The 24,920-nt window shown below is 42.5% G+C and overlaps 1 protein-coding gene across 6 annotated transcripts in view; it reads left to right on the top strand.

The window, feature by feature from the left end:
• llgl2 (LLGL scribble cell polarity complex component 2) overlaps positions 1 to 22,621 on the top strand; it is a 142,317-nt gene extending 119,696 nt beyond the window's left edge. For 5 of the 6 annotated variants that reach the window (XR_009767205.1, XR_009767203.1, XR_009767204.1 and 2 more), the window contains 2 exons: positions 15,544 to 15,643; positions 19,882 to 22,621. Coding sequence is in view for 1 of the 6 variants with exons in the window: in XM_061663883.1 (XP_061519867.1) it covers positions 19,882 to 19,889 (8 nt within the window). In the remaining 5 variants the exon portion in view is untranslated. The remainder of the gene's footprint in view (positions 1 to 15,543; positions 15,644 to 19,881) is intronic. The other variant, XM_061663883.1, reaches the window with a different exon arrangement.
• The last annotated feature ends 2,299 nt before the right edge of the window (positions 22,622 to 24,920 follow it).

Here is a 24,920-nt window from a genome sequence, read left to right as displayed (position 1 = left end):
TGAATAAATTAAATCACCATGTAAAAACAGCATTTTAAATTTACTTGGATTAATTTGTTTTATGATCTTTCTTGAGAATTATTGGGCTAATCTGGGACCTTGGGTATCTAATTTCGTGCCCTGTCATGTGTAAATGTGTGTTGTTATGACAACTGAAACCTTGAATCCATGAATATTTAATGTTAAAAAATTCAGGTAAAAAAAAATCTAATATTCACTGATTTTGAATTAGATAAGGTTGCCCCTGGCTGCAGCGTTAGGGCAGGCCGTGTTGAGGAAAATGTTGAATTCAGCCGGTGAGTTGGCGTAGCCAAATGGACACCTGGTGAATGTATATTGTTTGTTGGCAAAAGTGAAAGCCAATTGGTGTTTGTCCGCGGGATCCACTGTCATGGTCCAAAAGCCGGCTACATCGATCGTGGTAAAGAATGTAGCATTGTCCACTTTAAGAAATTCTTGTTCGAGCTGGGCCATAGGCCCGCATGACAAGGGAATTTGAGTGTTTAATTTTCGATAGTCGATGGTGGGCCACCATTTACCGTTCGGTTTTAGAACTGGCCAGAGAGGGGCCGAGTAGGTGCTATTGCATAGCCGAATGATGCCTTTGTCTAGCATAGCGTCAATTGTTTCTTGCACCTGCTTGTAGGAGGCGAGCTGAATTTTATACTGTCGCACGAAGGTTGGCGGCGCATTTGGAGGGGTCAGGATGCGGACTATGTTCAAGTCGGTCAGGCTGCAGTCGAGTGAGTCTTTAGCGAATGACGCAGCGTGTTTGGTTAGCACTTCCCGCAAACGTTGTCGTTCGTCCTCGGAACTTAGGGCGTCAGCATCCGCTAGGATCTGCTACATCTGGGTTTCAAAGTCGGGATAAGGGAGTAGGCGACGATCACACGGTGTTACAGGCGAGTCTCTTCACGATGAGTTTGAGGGAGTGGGTGAAGTCGCGGGAGACGCGCATTCGGGTGCAGCTGGGATTGTACTGAGCGCATGGATCACCAGGTGTTGGTCTGTAGCCAGGTCCACTCTGATGATGTCATCAACCTCAGTAGGTCCCACTGAAATGAGAGAAATGTGTCGCGAAGGAACAGTGAGCTATACTCCACCAGAGCTAGGCAATGGGAAGAGGTCTAGTGGAAGGTGACCAATCACAGGGACCGTGAGATTGAAGTCGTGGAATTCAGAGAAGATCAAGAGGCCAAGCCTTGTGGATCTGGGGATGTGAATGTCGTTCCTTATGTGGTTCTGAATCAGCAGCACGGTTGTTCGGGAAGCGTCTAGGAGCAATGTGGCATGCAGCGACAAACCCAAGTCATCAAACTCCGGCGAAGGCTGAAAGAACGCATGCGGACCGGTTATGGCTTGGTTAGCGCGCGCGACCAGTCAAATAGGGAAGTTGATAATTGACTCTTTTACGATAACTTCGTCTTCGGTCAAAACTTCGCAAGCATCGGGGATGGTTTGTCCCGACTGAAGGTTTAATGGTTGGACAACGCGGTTGGCGGCGCCGCCGTTAGTGTGCGAGCACAAAACATTGTTAATAGTGTCAACTTGAACGGCCAGTCGGACAAGTACATCCGCACCAACATAAGCTTTATGCGGCAACTTGGGGACTACTAGGAAGCAGTGAGTTAGCGAGCTATGGTTCCATTGCAGGTTTAGGGCACATACACCCACTGCAGTGACAGCAGACGGTGGCACGGTGTTAACGGGAAAGCGAGATGTTTTCAGCATTAACTGAAGGTCAGGATGCTTAAGTCGTAGGTTGTCAAACAGTGTCTGAGAGATTGCCAATTTGTCAGCCCACAAGGCCAGGATGACGTTGTCTGTTGGGCAGTCATACAAATTAATTCCACCAGTAACATTGGGGCCGTAGCAATCTTCGTGCAGTGGTTGGACAAGATGGCAGAGAACTAAGTCAGTTCAGCGGTGGCGAGCTGGCTACAGGGGACTCGGTGGTGTCGTCAATGGGGGTGTCGTTACTTGAAGGAGTGTGGCCTGCCAGGTCGCCATCCTCTGATTGGGCCAACCCCAGGCACCGGTCTGAGGTCAGTTCCTGAGTTGGTGGTGTAATGCCTGTTCCACCTTCGCCCACAGCTGAAGATTTTTGTAATCGATTAGTGGCTCGAACCGGCAGAGCAGGTCTTGGCCGATGAGCAGGGGAACGGTTTCAATTGGAGACACATAGACCGGGTGGACTAATGTCATGGGGCCAATTGTCCAATGGAGCATAGTTACGGTGTTTAGCTCGGTATTAGTCACTGAAAATGCACGGATAGTTAGTGCAGTTGAAGGTCGCGGCCACTGCTTTGTAGCAATGTCAGAAGTTGATTGAACACAGCATGGGACATAACAGTGATGTCTGCTGCGGGGTCAATCAGAGCTTCTTGGACAAGTTCATGCTCAAGCGTAACGGGTAAATAGAACTTTCGGGACGTACCTTTAGAGGTTAGTTCACCCAAAAGCTGTCGGAATGGCAGAACGTTATTTAGTAGCGTGATGTCACGCAAGTCAGGGGCCTCGCCTGGGTATAGTCGGACGATAAGACGGCATGAGAGGGGTTTAGGGATTGGTCGTCACACAGTGGTCCGCTAAGGTTATGGCGAGGTGAGGTCATCGAGGAGTCGGCCGGGGTCACGGAGGCACTTGGCAGGTCATTAGGGGATCAACGGAGGTTACCTGGTTGACCTATTGCGTCCTCTGTGGCCCTCTTCGACTCAGTCAAGCCTAGTCATAACGATGGGTCCCGCTTTTTGTCTTTGGACAGGCTGCGAAGCACCTCAAGTAATTCTTCTGCCACGGCGCCAAATTCCGTTTGGGAGTTGTTGGTTCGGGAGCCCTTTTCCCAGTTGTCACTTGTCGTTTTCGGGTCTCGGTTGGACGAGTCAGATTTAGGCTGCTCGTTGTGTGTATCCTGTTTCGACATGTAAGTTTGGCACAAATTAGAGTTGCGGTCATTCCATAATTTTGATTTATCATTGGATTGACATTGTTGGTTACGAGGACGGTTGTTGTACGCGGGCCGAGATTGGTTGTATGGGTTAAACGACTTCTGTTGATTGTCGGGTTTGACATCGCCAGAACGTTGTGTGTCAGTCACACACGTGTTGCAAGCAGCGCCCTGTAATTCCATCTGCGGTTGTTCGTTCGTGAAGAAGACGCCTGGGTCTTGTGCTTTAGAGGGAGGGTGTTTTTGTTTCGCGAAACCTTTGGCGACCAGTTCACGCAGTTGGGTACTGGACAGTGTGCGCGGGCACGGTGCTACACTCACCTGGGGGCTGGTGTTAGGGTGGAGGTTTTCGACAGTGTTTTAAAATTGTTGTCTTCTTCCATATTCGGCTCATTTAAATTTCCAAAGTACGCTTTACGCAACCATCAATAATAAGCTTGGGGGGTCTCAAGTCTCCCCTGTTTAACTGTGAGGTCTGCAGATAAGCTGGTTGCGGCCTCTGGGTCATCAAATTCTTGAGACAACGCTTGGCAGAGGGCCTGGTAATTGGCCAGCACATGAGACTGTTGTCGTTCAATTAAGCTAAGCTACTTCTCGGCTAGATGTAACTGATAAGGTACAGTCTGTCGTCCGTAGTAGCAGAAGTGAATCGTTTCAGGTGAAATTTGAGGTCTCTAAAGGCTGTGTCGTACGACCCGTTTGGCTTAGGTTCGAACCTCGGAATGTTGCATGCAACTTTGTCGAAGTCTCTTAGAGTGATACCTGGAGCGGCGCTGGGTGGAGGGAGAGTCGGGGTGAGTCAAAAAGGTGCACGGCGCCCCCTGAAGGTGGGTTTCGGGCCAAAGGTTGGAGATGTTTTGTAGGGCTCTGTGACACTTCTGGCGAGGTAGGGGCCCAGGCTGTCTGTAGCAGTTTGAGAGTCGACGGGCAGCTGTCGAGCTAATTGTCGCTCACGCCTGACATGGGGTAACTCATCCTCTTGGTCCCGGAGCTGTTGTTGGAGGCAGGACAGCTCCGTCTCCCGCACTGCCATCTGTGTCTTGAGCTCGTAGGACTGTTCCATCTCTTTGGAACTTTCTGCCTTGAGCGTTTCGGTGCGTTCGGTTAGCCGCTGGATGTCACCGGCAGCTTGCCGCAGCAGAAGAGTTGCTCGCTGATTTTCGGCCCATAATTCATAACTTTGTCATGAGATGGTCGGTCGGCTAATTCTACCAATTTAGCGTTTAAGTGGGCAATTTCGGCATAAGCATCTTGTAGCTGGTTATGATGACCTACGGAAGTTAGTTCGCTCGAGATAGGGGCTTGGGTTGGTTTATCATCATCATAGTTTAATTCGCCGCTGTCTTTAGACGGCAACTGTGCAGCCTCAGCTGCAGCAGTGAGGTCGGCTATCCGAGCCTCCGCATCATCGCATTGCATTTCAACGTCAAGGAGACGGGCTTCAGCAAGTTTAAGCGCGCGGTGGTGTCTTTCAATTGTGCAGTTAACTGGACTTGTTTATGCTGTTAAGCCTCCAGTCTGCGTTTCACCAGAGTGTCCTTGCGGTCGCTCCATTTGAGTTGGGACACTAAGTTCAGTACCAGGCAAACAAAGCGTTCGAGAGAGACCTTTATCTTTTAAGGTTTTGTGCTCGGCGTCACTCATAAATTGAGGACTTCAAGGCCAGCATTTTTGACAGACTGTGTAGCCCGGGACAAGGTCCCTAGTTAAATTGCTGACGAGCTCTTCCAGTGTGGCAAGATTGTCATATTGACTGGGACTTTCTGAAAGTTCCGCCATGATCGTGTGCAGTGGGTATGCGTGTGCAGTGGCTGTATAAGGTTCGCAACTAAATCGTTTGTAATGTGGGCTCATTTGAGGAGCGCGTCAAGTTTTGGAATAGAGGCACAATATAGGCGATGTAATTCCTCGTGAAACAATTTAATGGCGTTCGCAAATTATGGTGTGAGGGTTGATCGAGTAGCACAAAAGTGTTGACGGCGTCAAGCTATCCCCACAAAATGTATTTGATCAAATTAAAAATTGCTGCGTGAGAGTTGGCAATTTAATTGTTGATTTAAAATAGTTGCCAAGGGCACTTGGTGAAGCGAATCAGCTTGTTGACTAAATTTGAAACTAAGCTAACCAATTAATTTATTTAGTTTTTATAAATAAATTTAATTTAGTTATAATTTGGTTAAGCAACTTGATTTGACTGTGGGTGATGGCTATCACTGCAAGTCAATTCAATTTGTGAAGCAATTTAGGACTAGGTTTTATTGAACTCAAAGTCAAATGTACTTATAATTAGGCTTGTGAATTAATTGCTTGTATGGCTAGTAATGGCGTGGGCTTTAGGCAAAGGGAAAAAACATCTAAACAAAACAAGAAACGATTCAAAGAAAATGTTAAAAACAATTCAAAATATATATATATATATTTAAAAAATTCTCCCAAAAAGTTTTTTTCAAAAAACGTTTTGGGAAAAAATTTAAATCAAATCAGGTTTAAAAAAAAAGAGAGAGAAAAATGAAAACCCAAAGTGATTAAAAACAGACAAGCAATTAATTACTAAACTCCACTTTGTACAAGGGATCTGTTAAGTAACTGTAGTTACTGTAAGCGGTTGTCAGTTTAAATCGTCAAAAGGTGTAATGGCGTTTGCTGCCGGAAGATAGCGGTATTGCTGTAGCAATACCGCTATTGCTTGTTATAGTCTCACGTTGTAAATCTCAAAGCTGGTCTAAAATACCAGGCATAAAGCTTTAAAACACAATCGCAGCGTCTGCGTTTAAAAAAAAAAAAAAAAAAAAAGCAAAAAAAAAAAGAAAACGAGCGAAAACGGAGGGTTTTAAATTAATAGACGCCCTTTATAGTGATTGTGAGTTGATGCGGCCAGTTAGCCGGGATCTCGGGTGTTTTCAGTTGCTCGGCGACAGGTGACGTGCTTAACGTGCTTAAACCTGACCCTGCCAAGATGGCGGCTGCCGTGGCTATGTTTATTGCAAAATATCGTGAGTTTTGCGTGTTTGGGTTTGGAGAAAAATTGGCATCTCCTCGCGCGGGTTGCACCAATATGTAGCGTATACGGACGGGTTAAATAAAAATGCCCCGTCCATTGTCCTGGCAAGTGGCACGGTAGACAGCAGGGCGAGAAGCCTTTCTTGGTGAGGCTCTCTGGGCTGGCTGGTGGTGGAAGTAAATTAATTTAGCGTTCTAGTGCAAAACTAGGTGTCTTTTGTCTCCACTTTGATGCTCCTGGTGCTGGTAATTCACTTAGCGTCGGCGTGCAAAATCAGATATCTGTGTCTCACTTTGATGCTCCTGGCTTGTAATTCACTTAGCGTCTGTATGCGAAGTTGAATCTCGCCACTCCGTGGTCGTCTACCTTGTGGGGAGAGCGGCGGTAGCCCGAGACTGGGGTGCTGGGTGTCATCTATTAATGGCGTGCCCGCTACAATCACGATGAATACATTTAAAAAAATAGTGCATGAAAAATGTTGACGCAATTTTAATCACAGTTTGCTGTCCTAACAAACGCTGAAGCTTTGTCTGTCAGTGCACGATTTCCTGGTACATCGATTACACTGAGCTTGGCTAACCATATCTCAATGTGGCTAACGGATAATACAATGGAGAAATCGGATAAAGGACTGTTGGGAGGCAAATTTAATTTAAAAAAAACAAACAAAAAACTACCCACTGGATGCCATGATAAAAGCGTGGTTTTGTGCAGATTATCCAAAAAGAAATTTGTGTACCATCGGAGCCCTTCAACCCTCCGGTGCCATCTAAATGCAAAGTATGTCGGAGCAAGCACAATAACAGCCGGAGCTATTAGTGCTAACGGTCATGGTACGAGTTCAGGACTAAAACTAGTAAGTCAACATCAGAGAAAATCACAAATTCACTCACAAAGTGAATTGCTCTGGCTCTTGTAGGGTGGGGAGGGGCTGCCCCCCTTTTCTCTGGGGTCTTACAGCCGATCTAGTCTCTTACTTCACACACACTGCACATTTCTATTACTCACACGCTACATATTTCGCACATTGGGCACATTCACATCTCATTCAGGGTCGCCGAGGGGGCTGGCGCGAGGCATGATGAGGCAGACGTCCTGGGACATCTGTGCTGGTCTCTGGTTCGGTCGCCCCCCTTCTCAACCCGGCCGGTCCTCCAGTTTTATGCATCATACAGTGGATAGGGTGCAGTGTCGGGCTGGGAAAGACACTCAGAGAGGTATTCCGGCACTCCGGCCTCCTCTCTGGCTCGACATGCCTTCCCCCGCGGCTTTTTAATGCACCACATACATTCGCAGATCGTTTGGGGAACTGGTTGGCCTAGGTGGGGGTGAAGGTTGTGGGTCAACATTGACTTGTGACTGTCCCGGGTATTATTGATGGTTCGGTACCCTTGCCCCTCCCTTTGAGACTGATCGAGACGCTTTGGTTGGGCTGGGGGACCTACCTGGGTCCTGGGGAGTGGCTGACGTCCCCCTGACTGAGTCTGCCAGGGGGAAGGGCTCGCTGAAGTCAGGAACGATTTAACATTGCAATGTTACTTGTACTCAAATATCTAGACTCTCTTTCTATTGTTCTACTGTGGTTCGCACCACCATTCACCTTGTCCATTCTGTCCCTCGGTCTATCCCCTAAAACCTTCTTCTGTCCAGCTGCATTTTCAATAAACATCAGAATGATTAAAAAAAAATAAAAATAAGCAGAGGAAGTATTTCAAACTCCCCTGTTGCGCAGCAAAACTATTCCAGCATAAAAGGCATACAGATCCACCATTATGCATGGCCATGCAGCTGAACAGGACAGGTTAAAAAAGGCAAAAAAGAAAAAAAAAGTCATACAAATTATTGTTGGCGTTACTGCACACATTGCTGATGTCACAGACCGGATATGGTATCTACAGTCTTTTGCCCTGGCTGTGCAGAAGACAATCACTAGACCCTATGCTGAAAACTGTACATAGCATTTTCTCTCTGTGAATGTTAAAAATGTTATGGCCTTATGTACAAAATACTGTTTGCTAAGGGTACTTGGAACGTTTTGGCCTTTCAAATGACCATTTTTACCAGAAAAAGAAAGATGTGCACGTCTGTTGAAGTGTTATTTATTTATTATTTGTTTTATTTATTTCTAATCGATCTGTCCTGGAACAGTTTTGCTGTGCAGCAGGGGAGTTTGAAATACACCCTCTCCTTGACCGCAAGTAATGTTACAACAGTCAAATTGTGTTCTTATTTGTGGATGGGGGGAGACATGCATCAACTAACATAGATGAGAGAGGACGGAAAAGGGGAGGACAGGATGTGGGAAATGAGCAAGGCAGTGCTACTGATGAGTGGTGCGGTGGGATGCTTTTTATAGTGTCTAAACACCTGTAAGAACTCGGCTTTACATGATCAGGAGTTTTGGGGCCAATCAGTGAGTTTAAAAAAATGATAACAGTTCACCGATCCGATCACAAGATGGAGCCTTTGGGGTGGGGGGACGGGTCCTGACTGTTGTTTGTGCCTATGCACCAAACACCAGTTCAGAGTACCCACCATTTTTGGAGTCCTTGGAGTGGGTGCTGGAGAGCGCTGGGGACTCCGTCGTTCTGCTGGGGGACTTCAATGCTCACGTGGGCAATGACAGTGAGACCTGGAAGGGCGTGATTGGGTGGAATGGCCCCCCCGATCAGAACCCGAGCGGTGTTCTGTTATTGGACTTCTGTGCTCATCACGGATTGTCCATAACGAACACCATGTTCAAGCATAAGGGTGTCCACACGTGCACTTGGCACCAGGACACCCTAGGTCGCATGTTCGATGATCGACTTTGTGGTTGTGTCATCGGACTTGCGGCCGCATGTCTTGGACACTCGGGTGAAGAGAGGGGCGGAGCTGTCAACTGATCACCACCTGGGGGTGAGTTGGCTCCGATGGTGGGGGAAGATGCCGGTCCGATGTGGCAGGCCCAAACGTATTGTGAGGGTCTGCTGGGAACGTCTGGCGGAATCCCCTGTCAGAAGGAGTTTCAACTCCCACCTCCGACAGAACTTTGCTCATGTTCCGAGGGAGGCGGGGTACATCGAGTCTGAGTGGACCATGTTCCGTGCCTCCATTGCTGAGGCGGCCAACCGGAGCTGTGGCCACAAGGTGGTCGGTGCCTGTCATCTCGGCAATCCCCGAACCCGTTGGTGGACCATGGTCCTCAGTCGGAAAAGGGTGGCGTGCCCTCTCCAGGTCGGGGATGAGATCCTGCCCCAAGTGGAGGAGTTCAAGTATCTTGAAGTTCAAGTATCTTGTTCACAAGCGAGGGAAGAATGGAACGGGAGATCGACAGGCGGATCGGTGCAGCGTCTGCAGTGATTCGGACTTTGTATCAATCCGTTGTGGTAAAGAAGGAGCTAAGCCGAAAGGCGAAGCTCTCGATTTATCGGTCGATCTACGTTCCTACCCTCACCTATGGTCACGAGCTGTGGGTCGTGACTGAAAGAACGCGATCCTGGATACAAGCGGCCGAAATGAGTTTCCTCCGCAGGGTGTCCGAACTGTAATTCTCACAAGAAATGAACATGAGAAGAAAGTGTATTGCATGGAGTTTTATTTAAAATTCGATATGGGTGCCAGCATTAGCCACCAGTTTCTCAAGCCGCCTGGGAACCACATTAACTGATTTCACAAGGAACTCTTGTTGGATGGAAGTCATAACTTCTCGTATTCGCCCTTCAAGTTCTTCCACAGTCGTTGGTTTGGTAGAATAGACTCGCTCCTTACATCATGGAACATACACAAAAAAAAATTGAAACATATGACTACATATGAATAAATTATAAGTCTTTCAAAATAGGGAGTTACTTTTCAATCACCCTATATATGTACAACCCCAATTCCAATGAAGTTGGGACGTTGGGTTAAACAAATAAAAACAGAATACAATGATTTGCAAATCATGTTTAACATATATTTAAAATCATCATCATGTTCAACCTATATTTAATTGAAAGATATATATATTAAGACAAGATATTTAATGTTCAAACTGATAAACTTTATTATTTTTAGCAAATAATCATTAACTTAGAATTTTATGGCTGCAACACGTTCCAAAAAAGCTGGGACAGCTGGCAAAAAAGACTGAGAAAGTTGAGGAATGCTCATCAAACACCTGTTTGGAACATCCCACAGGTGACAGGCTAAGTGGGAACAGGTGGGTGCCATGATTGGGTATAAAAGGAGCTTCCCTGAATTGCTCAGTCATTCACAAGCAAAGATGGGTCGAGGTTCACCTCTTTGTGAACAAGTGCGTGAGAGAATAGTCTAACAGTTTAAGGACAATGTTCCTCAACGTACAATTGCAAGGAATTTAGGGATTTCATCATCTACGGGCCATAATATCATCAAAAGGTTCAGAGAACCATTCATGCTGAAAGGTACATACTGTCATGAACGGAACAGAGGATAGGACCGAAAAATGCACGACTCCAAAACAAATGGACAGTTTCAAAAAGAGAGTTTTAATATACGGGCAGAGGTCGGTACACAGGCAGGCAATCCAGAAAAAGGCAACAGTATCCAAAAACGTGAGGCAAAAACGCGAGGTCGATAATCGGAACAGGGTCTAGTCTTACTGTGTCTGTAACGTGGAAACAAGGAATGCTGGAACGCGACGAAAAGGTACAACGAACTGGCGACTAGAAAGAATGAGACACAAGGTTAAATGCATGGGGTAATTAGGGTAAATGAGGCACAGGTGGGGAAGATGCTCTCAGGAGCAGCTGTGTACAAGACGGGGGGGAAACAACAACCAGAACACACACCCATGACACAAACAGGTTTTGGAGAAACATATGCTGCCATCTAACCAATGTCTTTTTAATGGACGCCCCTGCTTATTTCAGCAAGACAATGCCAAACCACATTCTGCAGGTGTTACAACAGTGTGGCTTCGTAGTGAAAGAGTGTGGGTACTCGACTGGCCTGCCTGCAGTCTCCCATTGAAAATGTGTGGCGCATAAGGAAGTGCAAAATATGACAACGGAGACCCCGAACTGTTGAACAGCTAAAGCTGTACATCGAGCAAGAATGGGAAAGAATTCCACCTACAAAGCTTCAACAATTAGTATCCTCAGTCCAAACGTTTATTGAATGTTGTTAAAAGAAAAGGTGATGTAACACAGTGGTAAACATGACCATATCCCAGCTTTTTTGGAACATGTTGCAGCCATAAAATTCTAAGTTAATGATTATTTGCTAAAAACAATCAAGTTTATCATTTTGAACATTAAATGTCTTGTCTTTGTAGTGTATTCAATTAAATATAGGTTGAACATGATTTGGAAACCATTGTATTCTGTTTTTATTTGTTTAACACAACGTCCCAACTTCATTAGAATTGGGGTTGTATATTATACATGTGCATATATAAATGTGTGTGTGTATGTGTATATAACCCACATGAGAGAGAGAGAGACAGACAGACGCATTTAAGCATATTTGAGGATGTACTGTATACCAGGGGTTACCAACATGGTGCCCGTGGACCTGTTCTGGAAGTTGCTCCCCACTGATGGGACATTGTGATTTTCTATAGATCTTGCAGAAGTGTTCATTTGAAAATGTAAACACTGGCAGAGATTTATAGAAATAAAGTGTTGCATCTTGGTATTTATCTGTTTCCTAATTATTGTGAGAAATAATTGAACTGATCAGTGTCTTTACATAAATGATCATTAATTATTAATAACAACATAATAATAACAAAAGTAATGTCAGCATTTTTGTTATTTCAGAAGTGTGTATCAAAATGGTAACCCTCCGCATTAATCAGTACCCAAGAAGTAGCTCTCAGTTTCATTAATGTGGGTGCCCCCTGATGTATAACAATATTACTAAAGCAAAAAAACACATAGTTAAACTTTTATCTTCCAGCATCACCTCCCCAAAAATTAAAAACATCTACACTACATTATATCAGTTGTAACTTCTATTAACATGCCAAAAGCATAAAAACTTTAGATAAAATACATCTTACTCACCAAAGATGCGTATTGTCGACAAATTCCATCATCATTTGCTCCCCAGAGTTGTTGTCGTCAGAGCTACCTGTAGCTAGCAGTCACAACAAGCAAGTTATTGCTGCTCTAGAGGTGAAGTAAATAAAGTCCTTTCCGAGTCAAACAAACCAGCTGCCCTGTCCTCACGTCCAGTTTTTGTTGAAAAGTCCGCTTTGAAAATGAATTTTTAATCATGTCTGAAATTCGTCTGACTTGGCACCTCCACAAACCTCAATTAATCCCATTCAGTTAGCTGCAGGACAACGATGAAACCGGTCAGAGGATGGGAAATTCAACCAATCAGAGAATGGAAAACTGGAGCATACGGTAAGAGAGACCTGTGAGGGAGACAATGCAACGAAGGCGAAGAGTGATGTGAGAGTAGTGAATATGACATCTGATTGGTGAAGAAAGACAACCACTGTTAATAGTGCCTATTTGTTCTAAACCAGCAACGGGGATTACATTGTCATGGCAACACACATAAACTGAAATATGATTGCAGAAAAAAAAGAGTAAATAAATTATCAAAGAGAAAATAATTATCGGTGGAACGGTGGACGACTGGTTAGCACATCTGCCTCACAGTTCTGGGGACCGGGGTTCAAATCCCGGCCCCACCTGTGTGGAGTTTCCATGTTCTCCCCGTGCCTGCGTGGGTTTTGTCCGGGTACACCTGTTTCCTCACACATCCCAAAAACATGCGTGGTAGGTTAATTGAATACTCTAAATTGCCGTAGGTGTGAATGTGAGTGTGAATGGTTATTTTTTTCTATGTGCCCTACGATTGGCTGGTGACCAGTTCAGGGTGTACCGCGCCTCTCGCCAGAAGTTTGCTGGGATAGGCTCCAGCACGCCCGTGACCCTAGTGAGGATAAGTGGAACGGTAGATGAATGAATGATCAATGAAAATAATTATCATTAGTGCTCAGACTTGGGGTATTTTTCCGCGCTCGTTATTCGTGACAGCGGAAACAAGCGATGATTGAATGAATTCGATTTGTTTCACTCCTTGTAGTATTCCAAAATTATAGTCCAACAAATGAGAAGTCCAATTTGATTATTTGAAAACTATCTATTGAACTGGAAAGAGAGGACGCGGGCATGTTTTGACTTCTGCATTTTAGCTACCGCGTCTCAGTACAGAAAGTTTTTCTTTTTCGTTTAAAATGGCTTACTCTCAATATAAATAATAATAATAAATAATAAATAAATCCACGTCAGCCCCGCCTTAAATATGGATATGTTCCCTCATCTTCACACCGAGCGCCGTGTGTGATAACTTACTCCAATAGCCGCGTCTGCTAGCTTTGGCGGCCTCACATGGACCGCCGACGTCACTTCTCTCAGACCACACTTTCACACTCATTCTGCTCAATGGTAACTTCTGAGCGTGAGCCAGCGTAGGAGGCGTCTCAACTGGGCCAAGGAGAAGAAGGACTGGACTGTTGGCCAGTGGTCCAAGGTTTGGAGGAAGACTGGTGAAGAACAGAACCCAAGCTGCTTATGGTCCAGTGTGAAATATCCACAGTCAGTCATGATTTGGGGGTGCAATGTCCAGTGCAGGTGTCGGTAAACTGCTTTCTTAAATCCAAGGTCACCGCAACAGTCTACCAGAATGTTTTAGAGGACTTCATGATTCCTTCTGCTGAGGATCTGTATGGAGATGCAGATTTCATCTTCCAGCAGGACCTGGCCCTGCCTATACCGCCAGAAGCACCAAAACCGGCTTTGATGCCCATGCCATCACAGTGCTTGAGTCACCGGCCAACTTGCCGGATCTAAACCACGTTGAGAATCTGTGGGGTATTATCAAGAGGAAAATGAGGGGCACTAGACCCAAAAACAAAGAAGAACTAACCGCAAGCATCAAGGAAGTGGAGCTGCTAGAGCTGTGGCGACACAACCTGGAACTGAACACGCTCAAGACTGTAGAGATGATTGCTGACTTCAGGAGGCATCATTTGCCACAGCTGCCCCTCATGGTATCCAACTGCCCTGTGTCAACTGTCGAGACCTTCAAGTTCCTGGGAATTATAGTCTCTCAGGATCTGAAGTGGGAGTTCAATATCAACACCATCCTCAAAAAGGCCCAGCAGAGCATGTACTTCCTGCGGCTTCTGAGGAAGCACGACTTGCCACAGGAGCTGTTGAGGCAGTTCTACACATTGAATCAGTCCTATGTTCATCCAACACAGTCTGGTTTGGTGCTGCTACAAAAAAGGACAAACTCCGACTTCAACGGACAATCAAAACTCCTAAAAAGATTGTCGGTACCCCCCGACCCACCCTTGAGGACTTGCCCACTACCAGAACTATGACAAGAGTTGACAAGAGAATTACCAGATTACCAATAACCTTTTATTGCTCAGTGACTCTTTTTTTCAATGTCTTTATGTCTCAAAAGTATTCTCTGTCAATTGCCTGTACGTTGTCATACTAGAGCGGCTCCAACTACCGGAGAATAATTCCTCGTGTGTTTTTGACATACTTGGCAAATAAAGGTGATTCTGATTCAGATTCTGATTCTGAAATCTGGGCTTCCATAACTCCCAGGCAATGCCACAAGGCTGATTGCCTCAATGTTACGGCCCATTGAGGCAGTGATTAAAGCAAAGGGATTCCCAACCAAGTATTGAAGATTAACATTGTTTTGAAAGTACCATATTTTGATTGATTTAATGTGACCCTAATTTCTTTTTTTTCTTTTTTTTCAACAAAAATAAATGGTAATTTCTTCACAGTATTCTAATTTTTTGAATTCCTGAATATGTGGGTTTTATGAGCTAGAAGCCCAAATTATGTAAAAAAAACCAAATAAATACTTGAAATTGTTTAAATTGTGGGCCTTGAATATATAATCTATGCAAGTTCTACTTTTTGAATGGAATTATGGAAATAAATAAATAAATAAACTTTTCCATGATATTACATTTTTTTGGAAAGGGTGTGTATGTGTGTGTGTGTGTGTTTATATATATATATATATATATATATATATATATATATAGGATATAAGATATATATATATGTTTATATATAGGATATAAGAGTATTTATACTTTACATATTTGAGACAAAATTACAACAGTGCACGTATTTACTTCAATCTTTAATTATAAAACCTTATACAGTAGTTAACATTTATTATACAGTAATTTTGTCCTGATAATATTAGTGTCTAAACTCAGTCTTTTCCCTGCAATCAGCAATCCAAAATGCCAATGCAGCTTCCATTTTCACAATTCTCTTATTACGCGGAGTTACTACACGTTTCGCTTCCTTATTGAAGGTTATTGAAGCAGTTTTGCGGATGTTTGCTTCCTCTTTCTTTATGTATCGCACTGTAGATTCATTCACGCCATAATGGCTTCATACGTGCTTCTTCTCCTGTATGTAAGCAGGTTTCTTCTATAATCGGAAGACACCTTGAGCAGATTAGGAACTTTTACTGTCCGAAAAAAAAGTTACCCTTGCATACATTTTATAAAATGATTGAAAATATTGAAGCAACTTGTTTCCTAATATGACTGACTGATTCATATATATATATTGTTTCCTTGCAGAAGTGCTACAGGAGATCCAAAAGTCACTAGAAGGAGACCAAGTTTAGCTGTAACACTAATTCCCATTACTTACGAAGAGGATCTCAGTTCTGATACCCAGGTACATTGCTGTCCCAAGTTTTATACAAAAAACAATGTTAATGTTCTTTATGAAAGAAAAGTATTGGAAAATATCTCTACAATCAATGCAAAAGACACATTATCAGCAGACAATTTAGTGGATGAGTTTGGAATTTGTTTTTGTTTAGTGGTGTAACGATTCATTCATTATATCAATGTATCGATTTATACTCCTAATATCCGACTGGATACATCTGTGCTCGGCAAGTTAGCCTTACGAATGAATATATATTGCTTTAAATCATTTTAAAAAGTAATCAATCGATACTAGGAAATAGCACATTGGATTTACGCATGGCACACTTTTTTACTGGAGGGGTCTGTGTTGAATTTCCAAGAATAATCCTTGTTTTCCTTTTACATCTCTTTATTGTTTAGGTAGCACACAGCAGTTAGCACAACACTACTTTCTTCTTCGTCTCATGGTCGTGTCCTTTTTTACACTCCACAGGTAGTCACTCCTTTCTGTAGTGCCCTTAGTGATTGGATGAGACACCACCGTATGTGTGTGTGTGTTGCTTTTTAAGCACCTTTATTGATGTTTAAGACTGCCTGGTCGATGACTGATGAGGCGGTAGCATGTGAGAAAGTATTAAGGTTGGTGTCTGAACCGCCACACTCCCAATGCATATCGAAGCCTTTCAAGCTTGCAGGCTTAGTTTCGCTCACTAGCTGCTAATTTGTGGCACAGAAGACGAGAACGAGCGACAATGTCAATTACTGGAGGCTGTTTCCAAGGCTCCCAGTTGTGTAACACCAATTTAACATCTCTTTTCGATGAAAAAAATAGCCGAACAAGTAAAATCATTCCTGAAATAAGATTAATAACAATGAGTTGCTGTTTTCCCTTTTGTTTTATTGTTAAGCAATACAAGTAAATCAGGAGAGTCTTTATATGTAATAATTATTAATTTTACCTGATTCCCTTACAAGAAAGAACAGCAATTTTAACTGCACTGTCCAGTATGCAGGTATTTTTATGTCACAGTCACACTGGATGAATTTTTGGATAAAAAGTTACTGAATCGATTTCCAGCTACTGAATCGTTTCGCATCGTATAGTTCTGAATGAACCAATATTGTCCTCGAATTGAATTGGCTACCACAAATTGAATCGTTGCTAAAATAAATTGTTACACCACACACACACACACTGTATTGCCAAAGGTATTCACTCACACATCCAAATAATCGGAACCAGGTGGAATCACTTCCAGGGCCACGGGTGTAGAAAATAAAAAAGCTAGGCATGTAGACTGGTTTTACAGAGGTTTGTGAAAGAATGGGTCGCTCTCAGGAGCTCAGTGAATTCCAGCGTGGAACTGTGATAGGATACCACCTGTGCAACAAGTCCAGTCGTGACATTTCCTCGCTACTAAATAGTCGACAGTCGACTGTCAGCTGTATTATAAGAACTTGAAAGCATTGGGGAACGACAGAAACTCCCATGTAAACTGATGGAGCGGGGCCAGCGGATGCTGAGGCGCATAGTGCGAAGAGGTCGGCAACTTTTTGCCAAGTCAGTCGTTACAGACCTCCAAACTACCATGTGGCCATCAGATTAACTCAAGAACAGAGCGCAGAGAGTTTAATGCGATGGGTTTCCATGGCCGAGCAGGTGCATCCAAGCCATACAACGCTAAGTGCAATGCAAAGCGTATGGTGCAGGGCTGTAAAGCACGCCACAATTGGACTCGAGAGCAATATTCTCTGAATGTGTTTTCTGGAGTGATGAATAACGCTTCTTCATCTGCCAATTTGATGGACGAGTCTGGATTTGGCGGTTGCCAAGAGAAAGATTGTAAAGTTAGGTGGAAGGAGGATTATGGTGTGGGGTTGTTTTTCAAGAGCTGGGCTTGGCCCCTTATTTCCAGTGAAAGGAACTTTGAATGCTTCAGCATTCCAAGAGATTTTGAAAAATTCCATGCTCCCAACTTTGTGGGAACAGTTTGGAGCTGGCCCCTTCCTCTTCCAACATGACTGTGCACCAGTGCACAAAGCAAGGTCCATAAAGACATGGATGACAGAGTCTGGGGAGGATGAATTTGACTGGCCTGCACAGAGTCCTAACCTCAACTCGACAGAACACCTTTGGGATGAATTAGAGCGGAGACAGAGAGCCAGGCGTTCTCATCCAACATCAGTGTGTGACCTCACAAATGGGAATCCCGAAGAATGGTAAAAAAAAAATTAAAATCCCATAAACAGAAGAGTTGAAGCTGTGGATTAGGAATGGGATGTCACTTACAGTAAATTTATGTGAGTCAAGGCAGGTGACCGAATGCTTTTGGCTATATATATATATGTGTGTGTGTGTGTATATATATATATATATATATATATATATATATATATAATATATATATATATATATATATATATATATATATATATATACACACACACACACACACACCTGAAAATAAAAACAGAATACAAGGATTTGCAAATCCTTTTCAACCTATATTTAATTGAGTACAATACAAAGACATGATATTTAATGTTCAAACTAATTAACAGTTTTGTTTTTTTTAAATCAAATATTCACTCATTTTGACAAGCCGGGACAGGGGGATGTTTACCACTGTGTTATAGCACCTTTCCTTTTAACAACACTCAGTAGCATTTGGGAACTGAGGACACTAATTGTTGAAGCTTTGTAGGGGCAATTTTTTCCCCCATTCTTGCTTGACGTACAACTTCAGTCTCCGTTGTCGTATTTTGTACTTCTTAATGCACTACACATTTTCAATGGGAGAGAGGTTTAATTTGGACTGCTGGCAGACCAGTTTAGTACTCACACCTTTGTACTACAAAGCCACGCTGTTGTAACACACGCAGAATGTGGCTTGGCATTATCATGCTGAAATATGCAGGGGCGTTACTGAAAAAAACGTTCCTTTGATGGCAGCATACAGTGCTCCAAAACCTGATGTAAATTCAGCATTAATGGTGCCTTCAAAGATGTGCAAGTTACCCATGCCATGGGCACAAACATACCCCCATACCATCACAGATGCTGGCTTTTGAACTTTGCGCTGGTTCAGAAGACACGCCGTCAATGATTTCCAAAAACAATTTGAAATGTGGACTCGTCAGACAGCACACTTTTCCACTCATTACAGATGAGTTTGGTCCCAAAGAAGCCGGCGGCATTTGTGGGTGTCTTTGATATGACTTTCACTTTGCATGGTAGAGTTTTGACTGGCATTTGTAAATGTAGCGACAAACTGTGTTTCTGAAGTGTTCCTTAGCCCACGTGGGAATATCTTGTACACTATGATGCCGGTTTTTATTGCAGTCCTACCTGAGGGAACGAAGCTCACGGGCCTTCAATGTTGGTTTTCGGCCTTGCTGCTTACGTCCAGAGATTTCTTCATATTCTCTGAATCTATTAATGATATTATGGAGCGAAGATGATGATATCCCTAAATGCTTGCAATCGTAAGTTCAGAAACATTCTTGAACTTCTGGACTATTTGCTCAGGCAGTAGTTGACAAAGTGGTGAACCTCACTCCATCCTTGCTTGTAAACAACTGAGCCTTTCGGGGATGCTCCTTTTATACCCAATCCTGTTTCCAATTAACCTGCTCACCTGTGCAATGTTCCAAACAGGTGTTTTTTGAGCATTCCTCAACTTCTACAGTCTTTTGTTCTCCCGTGCCAGCTTTTTTGGAATGCATTGCAGGCATCAAATGAAAAAAACAAAACAATAACATTCATCAGTTTGAACATTAAATATATTGTCTTTGTAGTTTATTCAATTTAATGTATATTCAGAAGGATTTGAAAATTCGGGTTTATTTACATTTTACACAATTTCCCAACTTCATTGGAATTGGTGTTTGCATATATTCTGCAAAATTTATGTTGACCAAGATGCTTTGAACCCTAACATCTAAGCTACTTCCGTTTTCCAGTGTGCACAAGAATAATCTAAATTCTTACATCTGTCTGATGTTTGTTTCTTTTTATCAGTTAAAATATGTGCACTAGTCTAAAATCTTCAAGGTCTGACCTTGATTAACTCATTTGTTGCTGGCAGTGTCTATGGGGTCATTATATTCATTCTGTTTGCCTACGTCTTTAATTGGCAGCCAAAATGTCTTTGTAGTTTTCTGCTGCCATCATGTGTAACATCAATAAAGATCCAACTACGTGCACTAAAAACCTATAAAGAAATGGTCTGACTTTTTTTTTTTTCTATCGATCCACAGATGATTGAACATACACTCAGCAAAAAACATGGAAATCCTGTACCAGCAATCACCTTTGGCTTTCAGAACCAACACATTTGCCTCTGTGACTGATCTACCCAAAGATTCTCAGCTCCCCTTCTAATGTCATACCCTAGTGTTCTGGAGTAGCATGTGCTGAGAGTACCAGTTCAACAGAGGCCTCACTTATGTTGACGACAAAAGTTGAAGAAGGAGCACCACCACCTGTGACTGATAATCATAAAAAGACAGAGCCATTTTAGTCAGTGCTATCTTTGTTTTTTGTTTTTTTGCAACTCAAATGCCACAGTATATCACAGAGAAAATTTAAATTTCCATTGTCTTACATTGGCCTTGTTAGTCATGTGATGCCTTTTTATTTAAATCCCTTTCAAGCCTGTTTAAAATGTAATTTTATGGTGATAAAGTGGCTCAGTTGCTTTGTTTTACTCTGATGTCTGCTGCCAGGTCGGCATTGCCAATGAGAATCTGATAAAGGTTAAATAAATAAATACATTTGCATGAGACAGGACTACCCCCCTCAAAATAGGCTGATTTCATCTGGGAACAGTTTTAAACTGTAAAAAAGAATGCATATAATCTCCTTTAAATAGGAAAGCCTTAATCAATGGCAGCTAGTATATGTTACCTTAAAATGCATTAATTTGTTGAGGTACTGGTCAAGTTTTAAGATTTCACATACAGGACCTTGTTATAATTTTTATGTTTTAAAAAATATATATATCATTCCTCGTTTTTCATTTCCTTAATCTAGTTTATAGGTTGAACTGATGTCATTTGACAAGGAAATTATAGTCGTGCACTTCATGGATCTCCACTTCCATGAATGTTTTAGGGGGAGGAATATTATCAGTGACTTAAATAGTACCACTGTGCATGTACACTAACACTCTACTCCTGACCACTTGGTGCAAACTTTGTCAAATGTCACAATGACACAACTCTAATGCAGTTAGCAGTGTTGGACCTGGAGGAGGCAAGAACTTTCTATTGGGTTTGGGATTTTGTGCTTTTATGTAAAACATTCAATTCTAGCAATGTATATTGTAATTCATGAATGTGATTTTTAAGATATTGTACTGAAATCTTTTATAATATATTCAATACATATGGTGGCTGGGAAGTGCAAAACAATAGACCAAATTGTGAGACACTTACATTTCAGAAAACAATTTCACAAAAGTTGAAACAAATTTACATTTCAGAAAACAAATTAACAAAAGCCGAAACAAATTACAAGTGACACAAACTGGAAAGGGAACATACCATATCACAGATTGATGTGTAAGATTCTCACATGCATTATTACGAATCCCATGCATTTTCCTGGAAGGAAACGCCCTGCTCCAATATTACTGGCTCCAGGACACGCGCCGCTGCACTATGATTGGCTGTTGTATCCCGGTAGAACACGCCCTGCTGCTTCCAGACAGTAAAAGAAATATGAGACTTAACTGTGGCGGCGTAATTATAAATGTCGTTAACCCTAAAGACTGCCAACACTGTGTAACGGGGTCGAATCCAACTGGACCGGACCATCGCATAAAAATAAGCGTTGCCGACGCACCCCCACACATTGAGCTATTGTTTATATGGACACCCTAGACAAAATTTTATGCTTTACATACTATTTATATGGCTTGAGCCGAGGCGACGCGACGACTCGCAAACGCGGAAAAGTATTGTCACAGTGAAGGAAAGCAACTGTTCATTTTGATTGAATGTAAACTGCGACGTTGAAACGCAGTGAAACTGATATTAAAAGTTTGAATCACGGCAAAACCAATGGCGGACCGATCCCCAATATCTCTTGACCGATCAGCCACTCATGGAAGCAGTTGCCAAACCACGCACACTGCGCCATAGTTCCGTCGGTTTCGGCAGCGTCGTTCGATGTGGCCCAGCCTTAACCCTAACCCGCCATAATCCTAACCTTAACACATCCTAAACTACTTTAGCCCCAGCCCTAGTCCTAAAACTAACCATGACAAACACATATGCATAGCCTACCCTCCCCACGATGCAAGAACCAATCATGTTGAAGCGGGGAGCGTCTTGCCAAGAAAGGGCGTGGGATTCCAATGCGTCAATCTGTGATATGGTACATTCCCTTTCCAGTTTGTGTCACTTAAAATATGCTTTGGCTTTTGTTAATTTGTTTCGTGTCTTATTAATTTGTTTTATGAAATGTAAAAGTGTTTTGGCTTTTGTTAATTTGTTTTCTGAAATGTAATTTTGTTTCGTGTTTTGTTAATTTGATTTTAGAAATGTAAAAGTGTTTCCGCTTTAGTTAATTTGTTTTCTAAAATGTAAATTTGTTTTGAGTTTTGATCATTTGTTTTCTAAAATGTGAATTTGTTTTGACATTTGTTAATTTGTTTTCCGAAATATAAAAGTGTTTCAGCTTTTACTTCGTTTTCTAAAATGTAAATTTGTTTCAACATTTGTTAATTTGATTTCTGAAATGCAAAAGTGTTTCAGAATTTGTTATATTGTTTTGCATTTCCCAGCCACCGTAAATTTGTGACTCGATTTGTACCTTTTGGGTCTGTTCTAAGTGGGGCTGACTAGGTTGTACAAAAACATTTGAGTACTTTGTTTCAAAATGCTGGATATTTTAGTATCTGCCTGGAATATATTTTTGTAGTGAACTAATTAAGCCCTTTTTTGTGACATCACATTGCAGATGTGAATTATTATTACATGCTTTCATCCCTGATCTGCGTCATTTTTTGTTGTATTTATTTGCATTTTCATATCGTCGCCATACAGTGGTATCCAACTTCATCTTGTCAGAGCCGCGGCAAATAACTCATCGGTGAAAAAACTGCTACCAATCCGAAAACAACACCAGGAGAAAGGAAGAAAGGTCACCCTCACTGTTGACAAACTTTCCATCGATGTTCAACTTTTCTGTGACCTCAATATCACAACATGGCACAAACTGGAATCACTAAATTACATTGTCGATGCTTATGTTTTGCTCCCCTTATTCTGCCTTTACCTTTGATAAACTGTACTGATGGAAAATGTTTCCATGATCCTAAAAGCATAACATGGCTTTTTCTTTCTTTTTCTGCTTTTGTTTTTCTTTTCTTTTGCTTTTTTAATTACTTTTGCTTCTCCGTGATCACGTAGCATAAACTAGAACTCTAAAATTACATTGCCAATACCCATTTTTTTCTTTTCATCTGCTCTCATTCTCCCCTTTCCTCTCCTCTTGCACTCTCTGTGCGTTCTATGTGTCTGGAAAAAAAAAAAAGAAAATTTACTTTTCTCTTGACAGGTCATGCTTTGACAGGTTTATGGCTTTTACCTTTGACCTTTAGGGTGTGTTTGGTCACGTGACATCATTATGGGTTCCTCTAGCGGTCATAAAGCAATAAAAAATAAAGCATGTCAAGGGTTGTGAAGCAATAAAAGTATCAGGTTCCATAAGAGCTGGCACATCAAAGGGTTATAAAACAATAAACCAGAACTTTAAAGGGTTTTAAAGCAGTAAAATTACCACTTCCTACAAAATCTGGCGCTTCAGATGTTTGTAACGCAATAAAACCGGTACTTTAAAAGATTGTAAAACAATGAAAGAATCACGTGCTATCAAATCTGGTCAATCAATCAATAGGTTGTAAAACAAAAGTGTCACTTCACAGGGTTGTAAGCAATAAAAGTATCACGTCCTATAAAATCTGGCACGAGGCTCATAAAACAATAAAACTGGAACTTCATAGGGTTACGCATGGTCATCCACGGCAGAACATGGTGTTGACATAGGGTCAGTGGGACGAGTCTTACCAGCTTTTAGCAGAAACTATGGCTCCTTTCTAAGGTCAGACAGGGACATGTTGTGTCACATGGTATAGTAAGGGTAAGGGTCACATCCAGAAATGTCAGGGCATGTCGAAACACGGACTTGACACGTGAGTGGGCAGAGTCTACCGAATTTTGGGGGGACTTATGCCAGAATCCACGCGAGCGTGTCTTAGCTGTGAGTGAATGGGGCGATAGAGGAAGCATTTTTAACACTCTTTAAAAAATATTTTTTTACACATAGCATCTATCAACAAAACGACTGAAGTTTCCAAAACCTCCCACCCACCAACAACTTGAAAAACTGCATTTCTCCCTGCGACCCTGCTATGCAAGACGGCCGCTAAAGGACGCCTGCTTGACCTTAAACTAATTAGCAGCTTCCTGTCAAATCTGGATTCCAGTCTTCAAATACTCCTTTCCTTCTTTTGAAGATAGCGGCCAGGTTGGGAGATCCTCTCTCCAATAAGACCAAGCTGTGACAGATCGACAACGATAGATTTATTATTTGGATATGCCACTGATTGAAGTATTACTCCCAGACGTTGAGTTATGTTTAATCACCGCCTTTTTCAGGAACGCAAATACAGCAATGAAGTATTTGTTTAATATTAAAACATGCATGCAAGGCGCCGCCAAACGCCCACTGGGAACAATTGCTGGGACACAGGCGACAACCGCTGGCGTTTGAGAGTTATCTCCCACGGACCCGCAGGAGGTCTGGCTCATCCTTCCTCAATGTGCCGGCTCAGCAACTCCGTACACCAGTTGACTAACATGCATGTGATATGTTGATCATTCACTAATAAGTTCGTTAGAAACACTGTAGACTTTAATTACTTGTGCTGGGCTCACTAATAACAACACAGGTTACAGTATATTAACAGATCAACTCACAGGTTCTTACAGGTGTTTCGACACTAAAAAGAATCCCACCGCACCACTCAACAGTAGCCTTGCTCATTTTCCCACATCCTGTCCTGCCCTTGTCTGTCTTCTCTTATCTTGTTTTCTAAATTATTGCTTTCCTCACTGGGTGCCCCCTCCCCAAACTAAAAATTATTGTTCTAATGTTACATATGTTCAAATATCTAGACTGTCTCACGAATGTTCTGCTGTGGTTTTCACCCCTAGTCCCGTTGTCAACTATGTCCCTCTCTGTTCCCTAAAACCCTTTTCTCTCCGGCTGCATTTCCAATAAACATCAG

The sequence above is a fragment of the Phycodurus eques genome, chromosome 19 (assembly GCF_024500275.1).
Source record: "Phycodurus eques isolate BA_2022a chromosome 19, UOR_Pequ_1.1, whole genome shotgun sequence".
Classification (NCBI taxonomy): domain Eukaryota; kingdom Metazoa; phylum Chordata; class Actinopteri; order Syngnathiformes; family Syngnathidae; genus Phycodurus; species Phycodurus eques.
This window is presented reverse-complemented; position numbering and strand designations above follow the sequence as displayed.